Source organism: Mus musculus, chromosome 11, assembly GCF_000001635.26.
Source record: "Mus musculus strain C57BL/6J chromosome 11, GRCm38.p6 C57BL/6J".
NCBI lineage: Eukaryota > Metazoa > Chordata > Mammalia > Rodentia > Muridae > Mus > Mus musculus.
In genome coordinates this window covers 68523754-68544064 of record NC_000077.6, presented here as the reverse complement: position 1 = coordinate 68544064, position 20311 = coordinate 68523754, and the positions used below count along the sequence as shown (strand labels likewise).

Genomic DNA, 20311 nt, shown 5'->3' with positions numbered 1-20311 from the left:
ATGCCAGTGACACTGACCTTCTGGTAGCACATGGACAGCTCAGCTCCTGTGCCCTCAGCTGCCCCTCTCCTTCGAGGTGAAGAGCCCTCTGAGGGAAGACAAGAGGGGGTAGAAAGTGAGAGCCCCTTCCCCATGTCTCCCAGGCATAGCTGCTGGATAGACAGGGCAGCTGTTCCTGGATGGAGAGGCAACATCTGAGAAGATGGCCTTTCAGTCTGGGAGTGCCCTGAGACAGAGGTAAGTGTGGCCCTGGCATTCAGCAGGGTCCCATGACACAGTAAGGTGACCATGGGGCTGACATCTGGTGAGAGACCAGAGAGTGAGGGTAAGGGGCAGCTGAACCAGGGTGAGCTCTGGGAAACGGGGAGCAGAAGCTCACCTTTGGGGGACTTGGAGTCTTGGATCTTCACCTTCAGCTCTGTGAGGAAAATGTCCTCTGTAGGGTCGTGACTCAAGCTGGTGAAGATCTAGAGAGAAGAAGGGAGAAGGGAGGGAGGGACAGAAAGAAAGGGGAAAGGAGGGAGTTTAGAGAGAGCTTCTGTCCCTACAGCCTGAGGGGCTCCACCCACCCACCTGCCCATGCTAGGTTCTGAGCTGCACAGTGACAGCCACACCAGTCCGGACCTTTCCAGCAAGGTAAGCTAATAATGCCTCCGGTCCTAAGCTGATTTGAAAAGTTCCTGTGGCTTACATCTGAGTCCTTCCCAAAACAAAAGAATGGAGAGGAAGAATCAGGAGGCATTCATTCTGATCAAACCTATCTGCCAGATACTAGTAAAAGATACAAAATTCCAGCTCTATAGGAGGAGCAAGGTCAAGGGAGCAACTGCACAGTACAGTGACCACGGTTTGTAACAACACATTGTATTTTTAATAAGAGCTGTAAGTAGGTTGTAAGTATTTGTGGCATGAAATGTAAGGGTGAAGTAATGTGCACATTAGCCAGTCCAATTAATAGAGTTTCACATGTACATATCATAAAATGGCATGTCACAGCCACAAATATATATATAATTTGTACTTATCATTTTGTTCTATTTTAAAGACTTATTTTAATCTGTGCACACACCTTTGACACCAGCGTCAGGAAGCAGAGGAAGGCAGATCTCTGTGAGTTCAAGGCCAGCCTGGTCTACATAGCAAGTTCCAGGACAGCCAGGACTACATGAAGTGGCCCTGTCTCAAAAAACCAAAATAAATAAAATAAAAATAAAAAAATAAGAAATAAGAAAAAGTATTTATGTTGGCATAATGTTATTGTGCACTATGTAAAGAGTATCCTTGTATTATTCAAATGCTGATTTCTCTGCATTGTAGCGCTTATTGTTAAGAATCCTCTGCCTGCCTCAATGTTGTGTAAGGTTTGCTCCCCATTTATTTTCTGATTTGTCAATAAAAGCTGATCAGCCAATGACTGAGCAGACATGGGGACAGAGCTGGCCTTCCTCTTCCAGGGAGGGGAGGGAGGAAGAGAGAGAGAGAGAGAGAGAGGGAATTCACCGCGAGGCGTGTGTCCAGGAGACACACCTACAGCAGAGAGGGACAGATGGATTCTAAAATGTATGTATCTAGGGGATTTGGGCTGTGAGGTAGCCAGATTAGCTCAGAGGATTAGAACAGATTAATAACTGTTTAGATATTATACCATAAAGCCTATTAAATAAATCTAATAGTCTCTGTCTTATTTATTTGAGAGCTAGCCAGAATAAAGAAAAATACTTGGGAGGCAAAAGAAGGAAGATCTCTGTGAGTTCAAGGCCAGTTGTTGTCTACATTGCAAATTCTAGGACAGCTAGGTTGACATAAAGAGATCCTGTCTCAAAAAAACAAAATAAATAAATAAAATTAAAAAATAAGAAATAAGCCGGGCGTGGTGGCGCACGCCTTTAATCCCAGCACTCGGGAGGCAGAGGCAGGTGGATCTCTGAGTTTGAGGCCAGCCTGGTCTACAGAGTGAGTTCCAGGACAGCCAGGGCTATACAGAGAAACCCTGTCTTGAAAAACCAAAAAAAAAAAAAAAAAAAAAAAAAGAAGAAAAAGATTTATTTTATATATGTATATGTATATATATATTCGATTGCTTTGCTCAAATGTATGCACACCCTGGAGCTGGAGCTATGCACAGCTGTGAGCCACCATGTGGGTGCTGGCAACCAAACCCAGGTTCTCTGAAAGAACAAGTGCTGTTAACCACTGTGCCATCTCTCCAGCCCCTCATGTTCACGCTCACATAGAACGGGATGTGATTGATGTGACTGTTGGCAGCTGTGTATTAAAACCTTAATACTGTTTTAATACTATAAGGTTAAACTTATATTATGTAATATCAGTTATTATTTATATTGTTATATTGATCAGATATTTATCTACTATCTGATCAAATCTATCTCCTCGATGAATCTTTTTTTTGTTTTTTGAGGCAGGGTCTCACTGTACAACTCAAGTTGTCCTGGAAATGGTGATCCTCCTGCCTCAACTTACCAAGTGTTGGGATTACAGGTGTGCCCTTCTATGTCTGGCATGATTGTAAAACTCGAGATAATCCAAATGCCTTATTTCTTACATCAATTACTAATGATTTTTTTTCTGTGACATTGTCTGGTCCACACACTGAGTTATGAACCTGAAACATTTTGAATGTTCTGGGAGAAAACAGAACCTTAGGATATGGTACAGAGCAGAGCAGGTATCTGCAGTCAGATTCTGCAACTCTAAAGGAGTGACGGAATCCAAGTTAGGTAGAGAGCAGTGAGGTCCTTTCCCTCCCTGGAGGTGCTCCTGCAGAGTGCTACCCTGCATCCTTACTGTCTGCTGGACCCCAGGACTCAGTCCATCTGCGTGCTTCAGCTTTAAGGCCCTGGGCAGAATAAAGCCAGTTTGTACGTGTGTGCCAGCTACTTCCTGTGTCCTGCAGTAAGGACCACTAAGGAAGCTACACTGGAAAGCTTATCAACCTCAGGGCAGAGAAGGAAGAAACCAAAGCTTCCACAAACCAGTCCTACCTACTGATAAGAGACAGGAACTAAAGGAACAATCTGGAAACTAAATTCCCTCCCCACTGTTTAACGCCATCAAATATTGAAACACAGTAGGAGAGAAAACTGAGACGTGGAGAAAGTCTGACCTTTGAAGTTCAATGTTATCAATGCCCTAAATGGGAAAACAGATCGAAGTTCATGGGTTCACAGCATCATGGTTCTGAGAGTAGGTGAGCCAGTGTAAATGACTGAGTCAGGTAAAACTGAACGGCTAAGGGAGAAGGTCCAGGAGAAGGGGCATCAAGGGCTAAGATGGAGGAATTCGTACTGAACATGGAGGACCGTGTGCATCAGGAGAAACCCCGTGAGGATTAGAATGGACATGATGCATTCTGGGTATAGACAGGACATTCAGGTGACCTAATGGTAGGAAAGTCACTTGCGGAAGGGAAAGGCTTCAGGAAAGTGATAAGCAGCCACTGTCTCAGAGGAAGAGGAAACTGGCCTGGGATCTCCATGGGCCAGGATGAACGTGCACACCGGGAAGAGGAGGCGTGCCATGCCAAATCGCCAAATTGTCAAATCGCCAAATCGATTTGGGTCTTTGTTCTAGGTGGGCCTTGGTAGGGTATTCGGCACTACCACTCTGGGCTTGGGGTTTGTTGAGAAGAGAGCCGGGGAAACAAAGGTTCGAGAACAAGGCAGCAGGATGGCTCAAATGAAGAACTGCCTGGCAAGGAAGGAAAAGGGCTGATGTGAGAGGGAAGGACGGAGGTGAGTCTATTCATGAGGCCTGAAGTTCTCCAAGAGGTCAAGGAGAGAAAATGGCAGTGCCTTGGGAATTTGTAACCAGAGGATGGAAGCCAGTTCAGAACAGCCTACCGCTGACTCCCAACCTGCTTGGATCTGAGGTCTTTGAAGTTAAGAATGAACTGGTTTGCCCAAACACTACACACACGAAGCTGTCAAGAGCAACCAGGAATGGACTTGCAATGACCAGTATTTTGCCAGAGCCAGAGGGTTTAACAGGTCCTGCAGGCTCGCCCGGTACCCCGGGAGCTTCAGTGGGGAACCTACCTTAACCTTGTAGAGCTGGAAATAGATGGGCTGAGTGCCCATGCGGACATAGTAAGTGATGACATCCAGGATGAAGGGGTCCACGGTCCTAGATGTGTCCAAGTAGGGAGGCTGTGAGGAACAGGGGCAGTGTCTTCAGCAGCCACCCACCTCCAGGCTGCTAGGGGAGGCACTATTTTCAGTGAGAAACTCCAAAACCTCCCACACTCCCTGTGATGATCAAGTCTGGCCAATCCTTCAACGTGCTCCAAGCCTTCCTGGCCATCTGGTTTTTACTTCTGACCAAAACACGAACTACTTCTAACAAGACTCCATCTTCTCAGGGAACCTGGTTAACTTCATTCCTACAGACTTACTGAGCCACAAGACACCGAGCTAGCTGCTTGAAGTGTAACTGTGACAAAAGCCTTTATCTAGGCTCCCTTTGCATATTCACTATCCGGGAGCCTGGGGCAAATGTTATTCAAACTTTTTGAGGCCTGAGTAATCTTCAAGGGAGATTTAAGAGGTTGAACGACCTGACCAGATATGTTCCTCTCAGCTCTGGCCACCTCTGAAACTATCAATAAACTCACTAACAAACTAAGTGTGATGGTATGTGCCCATAATCCTGCTCCTTGGGTGGCTGGGGCAAAAGAATTTGAGTTCAGTTACACAGTGAGACTCTTGTCTCAAAATAAACAAACAAGTAATATTTACACATTGTTGGGAATGGGCTCAGCCCCTTGTCTTCTGTGGCTTCCTTAGCCCTGTGAGTAAAGTGTATGATCTTCACAGAAAGTGGAATGTCTATGTCGACTGGAATGTAGACTGACTACCCCTTGCCAGAAATGCTCAGGACCACAGGGGTGTTTTTAACTCCGAGTCGTTCCCCCCCCCCCCTTTGGATAATGGGACATTTATGTGTAGATGATGAGTTATCTTGACCATGGGGCTCAAGTGTAGTTCATTTTGACTCACAGGTACCTTTTCCTCTTAGCCTGAAGATAAAGTCACACATTTCAGTGTGCCTGTGTCTTGACTTAGACCTGTCACATGCAGACAGGTGTGGAATTTTCCACTTGTGGCATCATGGTAGTACTTGAAATGTTGTGGGTATTGGAGAATTTCAAGTTTTGGATTTCCAGGTCAGGGATGCTCAAGCTGTAACACCAGAATTGGCAAAAGACTCAGATTTGTCTTAAACATTGTACATCTAATTCAAAACTCCTTCTGACCTTCACGTCTGTTTCATTGAAGTATTCCCTTTAAAAAGATCATGCTCAGGCTGGAGAGATGGCTCAGTGGTTAAGAGCACTGACTGCTCTTGCAGGGGTCCTGAGTTCAATTCCCAGCAACTACATGGTGGCTCACAACCATCAGTAGTGAGATCTAACACCCTCTTCTGGTGTGTCTGAAGACAGCTACAGTGTACTCATATACATAAAACAAATACATGCTTCTAAAATAATCATGCTCAGCCAGGCAAGGTGGTGTACACCTTTAATCCCATTCCTCAGAAGGCAGAGACAGGTGAATCTCTGTGAGTTCGAGGCCAGCCTAGTCTACAGAGTGAGTTCCAGGCCAGCCAGGGATACACAGAGAAACCCTGTCTCAATCACCTCCCAAATGATGCTGATAATACAGCATTCTGACAACACATCATTGCTCACAGAGTCTCCAGGCCCTTCACATGGAAGCTGCTTTTGGAAAGGCCACACAAGTGATTAATTATAAGAGAGAGAAGAGAAATGAAGGAAAATCTTTGTTGTGTCCTGGTTGGAAGAAAAGCTACCAGCAAAAATAGAGCCAATGGATTCTCTCCCATAAACTTTGACTTTCAAGAGGAAATGTATTTTAATACCCTTTTAAACAGTCTTTTGTGTATGTACACAAACATCTCCATGTGCTATTCAGATAACATGCACACACACACACAGCCAGACATCTTTGTGTGCACAAAACATCTAAGATGATGTCCCAACCAGGCAGGTAAGAAATGTAATGGAGACCTTAGCTCAGCTGCCAGCTGCCAGTCAAAAATCAACTGGGTACGCCTGGTGCTCTGTTTTCAAACCTTAACCTTTTAAGAAACAAGTGAGTAATTTGATAAATAATATGTATAAATTGGTAGCTTCCTGTTGCATGGACAATTCCTTCTTTCTAGTTAGAATGAGAGAAGCACGTACTGACCACGACAAGAAGTATGCTCGTGGATGGTAAGAATGACATTAGCAAGAAATGGGTAGAAGCCATATAGGAAAGACTGAAGTCTCCATCGGCATAAGCTACAAAGCACTTAAGAAATTACATTATGTACCCAGAGAGGGTTAATATATGAAAGAGGCTGATTCTCTCTTTATAATCAAAATCTCAACAGATTTTTTTTTTAAAAATTGGGTCTGGTGAGGTGGCTCAGTGGTTGTATGCACTTGCTCTTTCTTTCGGAGGACCTGAGTTAGGTTCCCAGCATTTTGAGAAGCTCACAACCAGCTATAACTTTGACTTCAGGGGACTTAATGCCCTCTTCTGACCTCCTCAGGCATCTGCACATGTGTATGCATGCCCATGCACACAAAATGAATAAAATAAAATATGTGTTTAATATAAATAAATAAAATTTAAAAATAACATGCAAATCCTAAAGTTTATCAGCAAAGATAAGCTAGTATATCCTGAAATTTTCTATTAAGAGGAAAATAAAGTTGTAGACCTAACCTTCCTGGCATAAAGATAGAATCATATTGATTTGTACAGAACTGCCTAGATATATGAAAACACAGGCTCACCTAAATAGCATCACACAGACATAAGACTTCAGTTAGGGATACAGGCAGAATATCAAATGGATGAGGCAGGATGGCTTACTCAACCAACAGCTTTGGGATAACTGGCTAAACCTTTGGAAAAAAGCAAGATTGCACACACATACCTAAGATGAAGAACTAAAATTATTTATGTGAGGGAATAGTTATTTAAATGTCAAAATCCAGACTGTGTTTGAGCATTGTGATCTCAGGCCTTAACAGGCAAAACTCTTGGGGCTGGAGAGATGTTTCAGAGCAAAGAATTTTGTACAAGCCTGAAGACTCAAGTTCAATGCCCAGAAGCCATGTAAAGGCAAAAAAAGAGATTTTTTTTAAAAGAAGCTTTCAAAGGCAGAAGCCATGAAGAATAAAAGTTCTATATCTAACAGGAAACATTAAACTCTACGTAAAAAAAACCTGATGGACAAATGTCAAACTGTAAAAACTAAACACCGTTGCAGCGTTTCTGGGAGCAAGCCAGTCTAAGTGTAAATAGCTAAAGACTTTCTCAAGACAGCCATGCCTGCCTCCCCATCTGTCCTGCCCTGTCAGTCATGACTAAGCAATGGCAGATGCAGTCTGCAGGCAGGACAGACATGACTAAGCAATAGCAGATGCAGTCTGCAGGCAGGACGCCTGGTTCCAAGGATGGGGGACAGTGCATCACAATTTATTTTGCTGCTTGGGCAAATTACCTAATCTTTTTCTGCTTTAGCTCCCTGGCCTGTGAAATGGAGACAATGGCTCCTGGGGACATCAGTTCCTACGCTCTGAAAACTAAAAATGAACAAACCCCGTGGGGCTGATTCTAAGGTCAAGGGTCACTAACAGTGTCTAGTTGGGGTCTCTTCTGACTCTACCACCCTCTCCACCTGAACTTTTAAACATGTCTTCATTCATGCCACTCACATTTCTCCCACCATCTGTCCTTCCCTCCCCCTTTTCCTCTCCCTCCTCCCCTCCCTCCTCCCTCCCCTTCCCTCAATGCTGCTCCTACCATCTCGGCCAGCTTGAGGATGGCAGGACACAGGGTGTTGACAGTGCTTTCATACCATGGGTCGACTCGACCCAGGAAGGAAGCCAGCTCTCCCAGCTCAGGCTTCCTGGATGCTTCTGGATCCTAGGGATTCAGAGAATAAGGGGACACACCTGTCAGTCCTTCCCTCCCTCCCAGTCTGGGTGCCCCAGATACCAACGCCCAGTGTTCGGTGACTGTGGTCAAGTCATTTAACCACTTGGGCTCAGCTTCTATACTGTGTTGGTGTTGTATTGGTGTTCTGTGTCCTAAACTCAAGTGAAGTGGAAGGGCTTTTGCTGAGGGCCACTTGTCTGACACTAAAAGACACTGTTGACCTCTAAACGGCAGAGAGAAGCACACACACACACACTCACACACACACACTCAAACACACACACACTCAAACACACACTCTCACACACACACACACACACACACTCACAGACACTCACACACACACTCACACACACTCAAACACACACTCACACACACACACTCACAGACACTCACACACACACTCAAACACACACACACACTCAAACACACACACACACACTCACACACACACACACACACACGCTCCACCAACACTAATCAACACTAATGAACTCTGGTCATCTGCCTCATACTTTCTCTCCTGTAGAGGGAAAGGACCGCGGAGGCAAAGTCTCTCATCAAAGAATTTCAGCATCCCTGTCAACTCCACTATGAAGACCTAAAGAGACAATATCTCCTTTTCTCAAAAAAAAAAAAAAAAATCTCAAGCAAAGATGTTAAAACATGTCAGGCAGTGACATGGCGCACACCTTTAATCCCAGCACTTGGAAGGCAGAGGCAGAGGATCTCTGAGTTCGAGGCCAGCCTGGTCTGCACAGTAAGTTTCAGAACAGCTAGAGATACATAGAGAAACCCTGTATCAATATAACAAAAACAAACAACTCTCCCAAAATATTAAAACAACAAATGGACCATGCTTCCTTAGGGCCAGAATGTGTGGCCTTGAGTTTAACTGCGTGTTGCCCGTGGTGACCTGTGCTGACTGCCTCTCTCAACTCTGAAAGGGGTATTCTCTCTCAGAGACATTCTTTAGAATATACCAGAGGACATTCTTTAGGATAAGTAAAACCACTCTTTTTTTTTTTTAACATTACATGATATTTTGTTCCATGTTTTAAGTTGGTTGTAAACTACATCCTTTGAGCAAGATAGTAAAACCTTGACTATAGGCATCGTTAAAGTAGGCTCTTGCAAAGCCTTGGGTGAGTGGCATCTTTTCCTTTAGTCTCTCCTCACCCTGTCTCTTTCTCCCTTCCTCTTCTCTCTCTGTGTCCGTGTGTCTCTGTCTGTGTGTCTCTGTCTCTCTCTGTCTCTCTGTCTCTGTCTCTCTTTTTCTCTCTCTCTGTCTCTGTCTCTCCTGAAGCATGCGCTTTCTCATCTCTATTTTTTTAATAAACTCACTAACCCTGCTCCTTCCTGGCTCATCCTTGTTTGTTTGTTTGTTTTTTCGAGACAGGGTTTCTCTGTGTAGCCTTGGCTGTGCTGGAACTCATTCTGTAGACCAGGCTGGCCTCGAACTCAGAAATCCGCCTGCCTCTGCCTCCTGAGTGCTCTGGCTCATCCTTAATCTCCTCTCTGGTGTGGTCAAGGTCTTCCGGTTACTGATCAGCACTGACAGTTTTGTAGAGGCAGCTGAGCAGAGGAGAGGCTACTGTGACAAAGCCTGAGTCTTGGCTTCTGATCTGGAAGACACCCCACCCCACCCCAATTTCTCTCAACTCTGCAGTCTAAGGCAATGGTTCTGGTCCCTGAGTCTGGGAGCCAGGCTGCCAGTGGGTCCCCACCTCTCCCTCTCTTCTCTGATGAGACCTCTGCACTTGACCCCTCCACTCCTTTTCCTTGGTCCCTTTGGCCCCAACCCTCACCTGTCCAGTCACCTGAGGCGCCAGCACAGGGATATAGTAGAGCTGTAGGCTGAGTCTAGGAGTGAGGCAGAACTTCTTGGTCTCCCGTTTCCTAGCAACAGACAGCACGGTAGGTGGGTAAGAGCTGAGGGCTGGATGTTGGCATCAAATAGTCTTGGCGTTGCCATTTTTCATGTGCTGACTTTGGGCAATTTATACTATCTTTCTGAGCCCGTTTACCAGTTTACAAAATGGAAACAGTAGACATTTCCTGTCAAGCTGATGGCTGGGCACTGGGGATACTCTACAATGTCCTTCATTACCCTCCCGTGCCTTTTCTCTTGTCCCTCTAATACCCATCATCTAATACTTCATCAGCCCATCCCAGAAGCACCCATACCACAGTCCCTCCTTAGGGTCCTACCTGAGTCTGTAGTAAGCCTGGGCCAAGCGCCCTAGCATCCTGTCATCCCCCAGAACGAGCACGCGGGCGGTATGCACCCGAGAGACTCCAGGTAGCAGCTCCCCGTCCCCACTAGGCCTGCCAGTCCTCCGATGCAACCCCGGGGGCCCATCCCAGCTGCCAGGCATGAAGAAGTCAGGGGGCCACACACGCTTCTTGATGCCCCCCTTGCGTTGAAGGGCGGCCCGCTCCATCTCAGAGCTGCTGGGGTCCGGAAGCTCATCGCTCCCCAAAGGGAGGTCCCGCTCAATTCCACTGTCGGTGGACACCCGGGCCAAGTCCCGGTCTAGCCTAAATCCTTGTAGATCCAAGGCATCCAGATCAGCACTGAGGCGCAGCTGCGAGCGTGGGCGGAGGAAGAGTACCAGTTCCTTCCCTGGGACAGGAGAACAGGGAGCATGAGGATGGCAAAGACACCTGAAGTTGAGAGGACAGGACTCCTGTTTCTCAAATACTGTCCATATGAACAGAACCCCCATGGGATGCTCCACAAAGGCCACCACAGTCCTTTAGTCATTACTGTTTCCTCCCATTGAGGCTACTCAGTAAATCTATTTCTTCTTTTGTTTTTCTTTCTTTTGTTTTGTTTTTATTTATTTGTCTTTTTTTTTTTTTTTTTTGAGATAGGATCACTATGTAGGATCCTGGCAATCCTGGAATTCTCCACGTAGCTCAGGATGGCCTTGAACTCCCGGAGATCTGCCTGTCACAGCCTCCTGAATATAGAGATTAAAGGTGTGCACCACCACACCCAGCCAATCAGTAAACATATTAAAATCCCTGAGAACTCCAGTACTAGAGAAGATGGTGCTTAACCCAGCACCTCCCACATTTAGCTGACCTTGGGTCCCTTCCAACACCCCACTTCCTGTAGCTTGCTCTGGGACACAGATAGCAGGCCACCAGCTCCAGGGACGACTTGCAGGGTTTCCAGTTTACTTTTAGGCTCAGAGAGACAGGCATCTACCGTGACCCGCCATGCAAAAGGAAGTGACTTGAACCCAGTACTCCAGCTTAATCCTTTCTACCACAGTTGGAGTCCTTGTCCTCACTCGCTAGAAGAGCTGAGGGAACTGGGGTAGGACACAACAGTAGAGGGAGCTGTCTGCTCCGGAGAAGATTTGCGACTTTGTCCAGACACGTGGACCAACACATAGGACAAAACCTGAACACAGACAGGAGCACAGACACGTGAACACACGCAGACATACACCACGGTCCTCAGGCATTTCTATAGGAGCTCAGAGGCTCCAGCACGTACAGAGCTGCTCCTGGTCGGTCCAGAGGTGGAAGGTGATGTAGGGGCTGGGCAGGGGGATGCTTGGCAGGCGGTCTTGCAGAAGGTCACCTGAAGAAAGGAGCAGACTGTGGGGACTGAGGAGGCTTGTAGGCAAAAGACCAGGGAGACTGAGAGGGTGGAGTCTAAACAGGGCTATCCTGCTCACTTTGTCCAGCCTGGGCTGCCACATTCAAGCTTTAGTGTGCTTGGTGCACTGATCTCTGCTGTGGTTTCTAGTTCATTTCCCCTGCACCCTGTATCTATGGGTGCAGTCAGTGACCCTACGTTCTGACACGCTCAGGCTGACATATTCCATGGCTGCTTTGAGTGACTGTGCAAACAAGACACACATTAGAATCATCCCACTGCTGGCAGGACACACACATTCTGGATTGTTGACGCCCACTCGTCTCGTGACACTTGCTCCTGTTGGGGCGTGGCACGTCTCTATCAACATTCCAACAGAAAGGAGGTCTCAGAGTACAAATCGACCCAAGAGACAAATAATGCCAGCACGGGCTTCTTTCCACCCTCTGTGAAGGTGTCCTGGGAATCACATCTGTCGATTACCATGCCCAGAACAAGATTCAAATACTGGCTCTGCCACTCACCAGCTGAGGGCCAGTCTGCAAGATTTTTAATCTCTTTCTAAATCAGTCTCTAAATCTCCTCTGTAAAATGGGGGCAATAATCATTTCTACTTCCTAACTTTACGAATTATTTGATTTGACACACGGCATAGATTTGAATATGTGCTAAATGTTTAGCGCATTAATGGGATAAAGCCGGAGCTTTGCAGCTGTGGGCTATCATGACTGTATTAACCTCTTGCTTACTCCCTGGTCCGCCAAATCCCTTAGCTCTCCTCTCAGTCCTCAGGCTCCTCTGGAAACCTCATTCTGTCTAGCCTAGCTCTTTGGCGCCCTCCCCTGCGGATGGCAGTCTCTCTAGGCAAGTCCCCAGCAGGTCCCCGCTTACCGACACAGTGCCTTCTTGTGGTCGCAGGCCCTAGCAGCGAGCAGTAAATCTCCTCCATCTTCTCCAGGTGTCCCAGCCGGCTGGGGCTGTCCTCGCTAGCCACCTGCTCTATGGCAGCCACAACGGCGTGGAAATAGTATTCCAGGACGCGTCGGGAGCTGGCCTGTGAGGAGGGACACCAGAGCCTGAGGTCTACCCACCAACCCACCTACTGCACTCCTATGCTAAATTGGGCAGGGCCACCAACAGTCCAGCATGGCACCACCCTTTGGCTCTGAGGAGCTGGGCAGGAACTGTTAGGATTCCTGGTCCAGAGCCTAGGTTTCTGCCAAGCTATGACTGCTGTCCCCTGTTGCCTGCCAGTGGGCAGTGGAGTTTCTTTCTGGCTTTCATGCACTATGCTGGGGAGAAAGCTAGGAGGAATCCACCAAAATAAAGGATTCAAGATGTGGGTGGGATTCAGACTGGAGAACTCCAGAGGGAAAACAAAAACAGAAGAGCAGTGCTACTATGTATCTTGATGGGCAAAGCAGGAGACTGGTCTGAATAATGGGCTGAGAAAAGAACCTGACTGACATCTTCCCCACTTCCTAAACCAGGGCAAGCAGGGGACAACTGAACCCTGACTCTGGGTGCCTGGTTCCTCCCACTGCAGCAATTCTAACCCTTCCCACCCAGACAAGCCTCTCCATCTTCTGCATGTGTCCAATCTAGCCTTGCCTAGCCTTCCCTGTTTCCAAGAGAATGTCACTCCTAAGGGCACTGGTCCTCCCATTCCCCCACCCCTAAGAAGTTCAGCCCCTGGTGTGACTCTCAGCCAGAAGGATTTCTTGGACTGAGGCTGAATCAGAGAGAAAAGCTAGCAAACAAGTAAGTGTCAGAACTGCCCACATGCCCTGCAGCAGGAGCCGGGCATCAGCTAAGTGCACGAGCACACTCATACTGTGCAGCCCTTAGAAGTACTTTTCCCAAGGAATATGTTTGCATAGACCACCATGGGAAAATACACATTGTATCAAGCATTTTCGGAGTTTGATAGCGCCATATGTTCAGAAGAGTCAGGGTACGAGCCAGAGGGCATAAGCTTGACCTGGGATTCAAACTCTAGCTCAGTCTCTTTGCATCTGTGTGAGCATGAGTGGATGGTCGACATCTCTGTGCCTTAATTTCCCATCTATAAGGGCAGATGGTAGTTGTGCTGGAGGAGAACTTCAAAATGTGATCAATTTAGCACAGTGTCTGGAATAACAGACAATAAACTGTCTATTAGTCATCGATATCATCATTATTAAGAAAATAGACTAAATGCTCATTTCTGTTATTTCTAAGTAGAGACGTATAAGTGATTTTTTTTTATTTTTGTCTTTCAGCAGCTTATCTGTATTTTCATATTCCCTTTAATAAACATGTATGAACTGATGATTTGTCACGGAAAGGGTGACTCGGACCAGAAGCAGAAAGTGCACATGAAGTGAGTGCTCTGGATGCCCAGGCTGTGGTGGTCATTACCTGCAGCTTCCTGTTCAGAGCACCTGTGTGGCAGGCTTCTCCCAGAGCTGCCTGCAAGGCGTGGGAGACCACGTGGCGCATGCAGGCCTCCGGTGTCTGCTGCTCTTGGGCCGCCTGGATCTCCAGCAGCAGGGCACTGCACACGGAGGCAGAAACCAGCTCAGGGTCCACGAACAGAAACACCCTGGGGGACAGGAATGGAATGGAGGTGCTAGATGGATGGTCCCAAACCTTTGTAGCTCCCTCACCCCAGGTTATCTAAACGCCTTTAATAACAAAAGCATTTTCTAGTGGTTAATTCCCCCAAAAGGATAAGCGTCAAGTTCAAAAGCCTATAGGCAGACAGAAGTTGGAGAAGCAGGGACCACAGCAAACAGGATGCACAGCTCTTGCAGAGGGGCAGCTATAGTCCCCCTCAACCAGTCTACTGATTCCATGTGGGGAAGCAGGCTATGTCCTGCATCTAGTGAACTCCTGCTTCCTGGTCCTCAGCATCCCTACCCTCTAGGGAGACCTTAACTGCACTCCCTTCTGGTACTGGAGCCCCAGACCCACACAGACTCCATCTTTGCTCATCACCTTGATCACACCAGAAAACTGGCTTACCCTCTCTTTCCTACCTCAGGGTGCTGGGCCTGCTCTCTCCTCCAGCACTTGCTCCCCGGGTGCTCTTTTCCTTAGCATCCTTCCTCAACATAGCTCCCAAGTCTCTAGCCTACATAGTGCCACTCAGTGCTAAGTCTACAAACTTGCCTGCAGCAGAGAGAGGCACCGTCCACATCCCCATGCTTACTCTTCTTCTTCTTCCAAACATGGACCAGGGATACTCTCCCCCCTAATCTCAGGGCTGAGAACTCATTGACGAAAGCCCCCAGGGTTCAGTCCCTGCAGTGTGGGCATTCTGAAGCTATTGCTTGCTGCCTGGGTTGGTTGGATGTGGCTGCTTTGTGGCACAAAGATGGGGAGGGGGGAGAGACACAAGAATGGAACAGCAGTGTTTCCCTAGGCCATATGTTCCTTCTGAACAGGGACAGGGTCAATCTGGACCGAGCCAAAGAAGCAAGGCTAAGAAAACAATATAACTACCACCCTTAGAGCTGAAGTGCATGTCATTGCTGGGCCAGCATGGAAGCTCTGTTAAGTGATGTTCTTTATCTAGCCTCAACTTTTGTCTTCCTGTCAGTGAAGAGTTGCCCAGCACCCAACACCTTGAGGGAGCAGAGGGCAGCAACCACTCCCAGGCCTCTTACCTCTCCTGGTAAGGGTATAGTTCACTTATCAGATTCTGCTCAGCGATGACAGTCCTCTGGTACAGCGTACCTGCAAACAAACCACTTTAGTGAGCCGGCCTCTGGGTCCTTCACTCTAATTCTCCGCCCTTCCTGGAAGGAGCTGAGAGGACTGAGCATCTTTGGCATCCCGGGTAAAACAGCCTGATATTGAGTAGTATTGCATTGTAGCACGGGTAGCCGGGATGCCCAGTAGCTCTCACCTGGGACAGCCGTCTCTGTTTTCAGTCTTATGGCGCAGTCCAAGGCGACTGTAGAGTAGGGGGCCGGCAGGGTCAGTAGCCTGGTGCAGAAGGTATAAGCTCTATGGTACAGATCTTCTGGGATGCCTGTGGCCTGGTGGGAGGGAGGGGTTGATGCTCTAGGTCTTGAAGGGTCTAGGGTGGGGTGGATTAGAGTAGTTGCGGAAGAAGGAGGGTTGGGACTGATGGGCAGACTGGCTCTGTTCTCTCCACATCCTCTGTTTGCAGGCTCTCTTCCCAGCATCTGAGAGACCTCCCTAAAACCCCACTCTCCACCTCAGAAAGACAGAAATCCATTCCTGCATTCTCCGCAGATCAGTTCTCTCCCAGCCTCGATGGTGGAGCTAGGTCGAGCATTTCTGAGCATCTCCAGGCTTGGAAACGTGGACTCACTTCCCAAGTCTCTCCTTTCCTCCCCTCTGCCTTCTTCCTCACTGTGCTCCATTCCTCTGCCAGAGCCCAGCCTCACCCTCATCCCAGATGCTACAGTGACTCCCCACAGCCCACTACCAACTCCTTTAACCAAGAGTGTAAAACATTGTTTTTCTTATGTCCCACCTCTATGTGGAGATCACCAATTGTAAGAAATCGACCTCTCTGGCCCATTTTTAGTACTGTCTGCATTTAGAGCTCACCAAAGAGTCACAGGCAAGCAGAAGGCACGAGGCACCTTCCTCTCCTAGCTTGTCTCAGAACTCAGAGAATTGGAAAAGAAGGCAGTTCCAAGCTCCTGGGTGGTCACTAGATAAGGCTTTGTGTCCTGGACCAATAGGATGGAGAGCTGGGAAAGGGACTATGCTAGAGGAGTGTGAAGATTCTAATCCTATGGGGAAAAGAGAGGAGAGATTTCTCAAGTCTGGGGACTTTACAAGCCTTTCTCATGCACCAAAATGCCATGCCGGCCATCTTGGCTTTTTCTCTAAGCTGGAGTCCTGTTATGCAGAACCGAGTTCTGACAAGTTTTGCTTGCTCCAGTCTCTTGTACGTGTTGTTACAGAATGAATAACTTGTTACTCACAATGACGATGCACAAATAAGCAACCCAAGGGCTCACCCACTGTCCAAGGCTCTCTATCCGTTCTCCACATTGTCTCAACTCCCCCATTGCCTGTCCAATTATACCTCTGGGTAGAAAGGAAAGCAGGCAAGACCAGGCTCACCCTAGCAGAGATTAGATGCCAACTAAGAAGACAGGATGAGACCTTGTGACTTGAAGTTTTCTTATGTGGGTGCTGGGAATTGAACTGGGTCCTCTTACCCACTGAGCCATCTCTCCAACTCCAGTCACTCATATTTAATTACAGAATGAATGGCCTCTCATTCCCTTTGAGAATTGTGACTTTTCCTCCTGACAGTCCCCAGCCTCTTGTAAGTCACTTTGACCCCCAACCCCTCTCACCTTAGTGAGCACGGACATTAGAGTGAGCAGCAAGGGAATGATGACACGGCGTCCGTCCTCGCTTTCTGCCTGGAAAACAGGAGATCCTAGCATGGCGCTGGGCTGGGTGCTCCAGGGAGCACCACATCCTAGCTATGGATTGGGGTTAGGCTGGGGGTGGTGGGAGATGAGATGGAAGGCAGCAATATATTATGTTAAGGGGAGTGGCCTGCTGTGGAGAGGGGAGGAAGGGAGTAGGGTAGGGAGAAACAAAGATGTGTGAGCCCTCTGTGAGGGACGAGACAGACGGAGGAATCCTTGTGCAAGCAGTTAGGATAGGGAAGCTACACAGACGCCACACAGGAGCCAAAGCTAATTGACAACTTGGAGCAGTGTTTCCCAAGCAGTAACATGCAGGGCATGGATAAGTTCAGGTGGCACAAAGATAAACCTTAATGGTTGCACACAGATATGCAGAGGATATATATGTTTCTACCCAGCGATGTGGGTTTTCCATTTATGGCTATGTTATGGAGTTTCTTTTCGAAATATGTTAATTTAAGAAACAGTGGGGGTGGATGAATAGAAATCAGTGCTGAGATAAAAATCAGTGAAGAAAATGAGGCATATGGCTTACAAAGAAGCCGAGTTTGGGAGCACAGATCTGCACAGGTGAAGCTCCAACCTGAGGGGGCACCTCTCTTCACCCCACCCCTGCTGATTTCCTCAGGCTTGAGCACTCACCTTCTCCAGCTCTCTGAGCAGAATTCGGACCAGAATGGAGCTCTTTCCTGGGTTTCTCTCCACCTTCTTGTGCAGAGACCATCTCCACATGCCTGAGCCAGGAGAAAGAGACCCGTCATGGCTGGGTGGGACCAGAGGGTCTTAGAGACTGTTCCCTGAGTCCTAGAGTGGGACCAGCCAGCTACATCTGACCCTGTAGTAAGAGCTGACCCCAGATGCTTGTGGTGAGCTCCTCCTGTGGCCACCTGATCTCTAGCTCTTTCTAGGCAGTGAGCTCCTAGGCCAGAAACAAGAGGAGAGGCACAAGAGCAGACAGAGGTATATGTGTGAAGCATGGAGCAGTAATATGTGGAGGCCCAGAGCCCCAGCCGCCTTCTGAATGATTCTAGGTCCTAAAACAGAGTTTTGTTTGGAAGTGGAAGTGGGGAAGGTAACCAGGAAAGAAGGTAACAGAACCCATTCCTGTCTACAATATGGCAGCCCAGTCCCCCTCTACCTGAGACTTCATTTCTTTTGCAGCTTCAGTTACCCACCACCAACTGTGGTCTTAACATATGAACCAGGAGGGTTGTATCAGGAAGCAGAGAAGCCTTCCAAGTCCACAAGCAGACAGCTAAGCTGGAAACCCCTCACCTGAGAACACAAGGTTTGTCCCTTCCTGGAATGCCTGAGACAGAAATGGAAGGACGGGATAGGGGCTGGGGGATGAGGAGTGGCTGCTTCCTGCTCCAGCTCTTACCCTGATTGCTCTGGAGGGCTGGGTTTGGGGTGTTGAGCTCTCGCAGCACAGCCTGTACACTCCTCTGGAAGTCCAGCTCCACATCTGAAAATGAGGGAACCTTGAGGTCAGGAGCTGCGCTGCTCAGTCCATCTGGCCTTAATGCTGCCCCAACCTTTAGTCTCTGGAGAATAATCTCAGCCTTCCCGTAAACCTCGAAGGGTGCCCAGTAGCAATCCATCAGGAGTTGGCAACCAGCACATTGCTCTGAGCTGGAAGATAGTATTGCTGTGTTCTTCGTAAAACCAGAACTTTCCAAAGTGTAGAGAGACAGCAATCCAGGCCCCTCTTACCTGAGACTCCACTTTTTGTGGTTTCAACTATCCATCACCAACTATGGTTTTAACATATTAAATGGGAATTATAGAAATAAATAATGTACGAGTTTTAAATTGTTTGTTGTTCAGAGGAGCATGGTAAAATCTCACATCCTCCTCCTCCATATGGCCCGACACCTGAACTATCTTTCTTTTCAGAGTACATGTAATATACCACCTACTTATCCATTAGTCATTAGCAGCCATCTTGATTACCAGCTAAACTATCTTAGTATAGTAGTGCTTGTATTCTAATAACTTTTTTAAAAAATAATTGGTGTGTGTGGGCATATGCATGTGTATGTGTATAAGTGTGTGGTCATATGTATGTGTATATAAGTGTGTGGTCATATGCATGTATATGTGTGTATAAGTATGTGGTCATATACATGTGGATGCATATATATGTATATACATACATACATACATACATACATATATATGGGCATATGCACATGTATGTATGTATGTATGTATGTATGTATGTATGTATGTATATGTGTGTTCAGATATGTGCACCCATGCACATGTGTATGGAGGTCAGAGGAGGAATTGAATGTCCTGCTGTATCATTCCCACTTTATCCCTGTAACTCATCCAAGATTCCCTTGAAGTGTTGTTGGAGATATAGTTCCAAGAAATGATAACGTCCAAAATCTAGATTCCCTTCAAATGATGACCTGCAAGCCTCTAACCTCAGATTCTCTCTGATTCCCTTTACATTAGTCACATAAGACAGATGAAGACATAAATTCTTTCCTCAATGTGTGATTTTATTTTATCATTGTGTGTACGTGTGCATGTGTGTAGCTGTGTATGTGTGTGAGTGTAGGCACGTGTGTCATGTGGGCATGTGGGTCAGAGGACAACCTCTCTGTTATCTGTTCCAAGCTTCCATTATGGCTTCTGGAGATGAACTAAGGTCACCAGGCCTTCAAGCTCTTCTATGGAATGAGCCACCTCTCCAGTCTAGGTCGAGACTTTTGGTCTCTAGATAGATAGGGTCTACACCCTTGTTCAGCATGGAAAAGTCATAGAAGACACATTTTGGGGGACATCTACGACCCTTAAGAAACCCTTACAATTGGGGGATCAAAGTCTGAGGGAGGGAGATGAGGCAGAGTAGAAAGACAGAGGAAAATGATGGAGATCTGAGGGGGCAGAGCCCTCATCCCAAAGTCTACTTGGAGCTGAGAAGCAAGAATCTCCTGTCAACAGCAGTACCATCAACTGAAAAGCTGTCCACACACACCGATATTCCTTTCTTATATAGACCCTTCTATTAAAACAGCAATGGTCCAGGCTCAGGATCTGGATATATTTGACCTAGGGTGAGCTTTACTCCTGTCTTCAGCCGTAGTCTGAGAGTCTCAAACAAGAACTTTGTCTACAGGTAAAGAGTCCTAATCCCTGTGACCCAGACAGTGATAATATTAGTTGATCACACTAATTGTAGCCCTTCAGGAGCTCCTCAGGACCCACCAGGTGAGTGCATTCAGCTTCCTTAGTCACCATGAGGAGAATAGCTTCGAAGCCCCCAAAACTCTATATTTGGCTATGGTAAAGACAGTGGG

The 20311-nt window shown here is 47.3% G+C and overlaps 1 protein-coding gene across 10 annotated transcripts in view; it reads right to left on the bottom strand.

The window, feature by feature from the left end:
• Window positions 1-20311, bottom strand: part of Pik3r6 (phosphoinositide-3-kinase regulatory subunit 5) — a 49680-nt gene that overhangs the window by 8634 nt on the left and 20735 nt on the right. For 2 of the 10 annotated variants that reach the window (XR_003949212.1, NM_001004435.3), the window contains exons 3-16: window positions 18382-18465; window positions 17643-17734; window positions 16920-16988; window positions 15482-15614; window positions 15240-15309; window positions 13990-14173; window positions 12481-12643; window positions 11485-11571; window positions 10185-10599; window positions 9794-9872; window positions 7839-7961; window positions 4056-4166; window positions 380-467; window positions 18-88 (exon numbers count right to left, since the gene is read on the bottom strand). Coding sequence is in view for 6 of the 10 variants with exons in the window: in NM_001004435.3 (NP_001004435.1) it covers window positions 18-88; window positions 380-467; window positions 4056-4166; window positions 7839-7961; window positions 9794-9872; window positions 10185-10599; window positions 11485-11571; window positions 12481-12643; window positions 13990-14173; window positions 15240-15309; window positions 15482-15614; window positions 16920-16988; window positions 17643-17734; window positions 18382-18465 (1769 nt within the window). In the remaining 4 variants the exon portion in view is untranslated. Of the gene's footprint in view, window positions 1-17; window positions 89-379; window positions 468-4055; window positions 4216-5021; window positions 5199-7838; window positions 7962-9781; window positions 9873-10184; window positions 10600-11434; window positions 11572-12480; window positions 12644-13989; window positions 14174-15239; window positions 15310-15481; window positions 15615-16919; window positions 16989-17642; window positions 17735-18381; window positions 18466-20311 lie in introns of those variants that run through there. The other 8 variants (NR_126154.1, NR_126153.1, NM_001081566.2 and 5 more) reach the window with 6 other exon arrangements.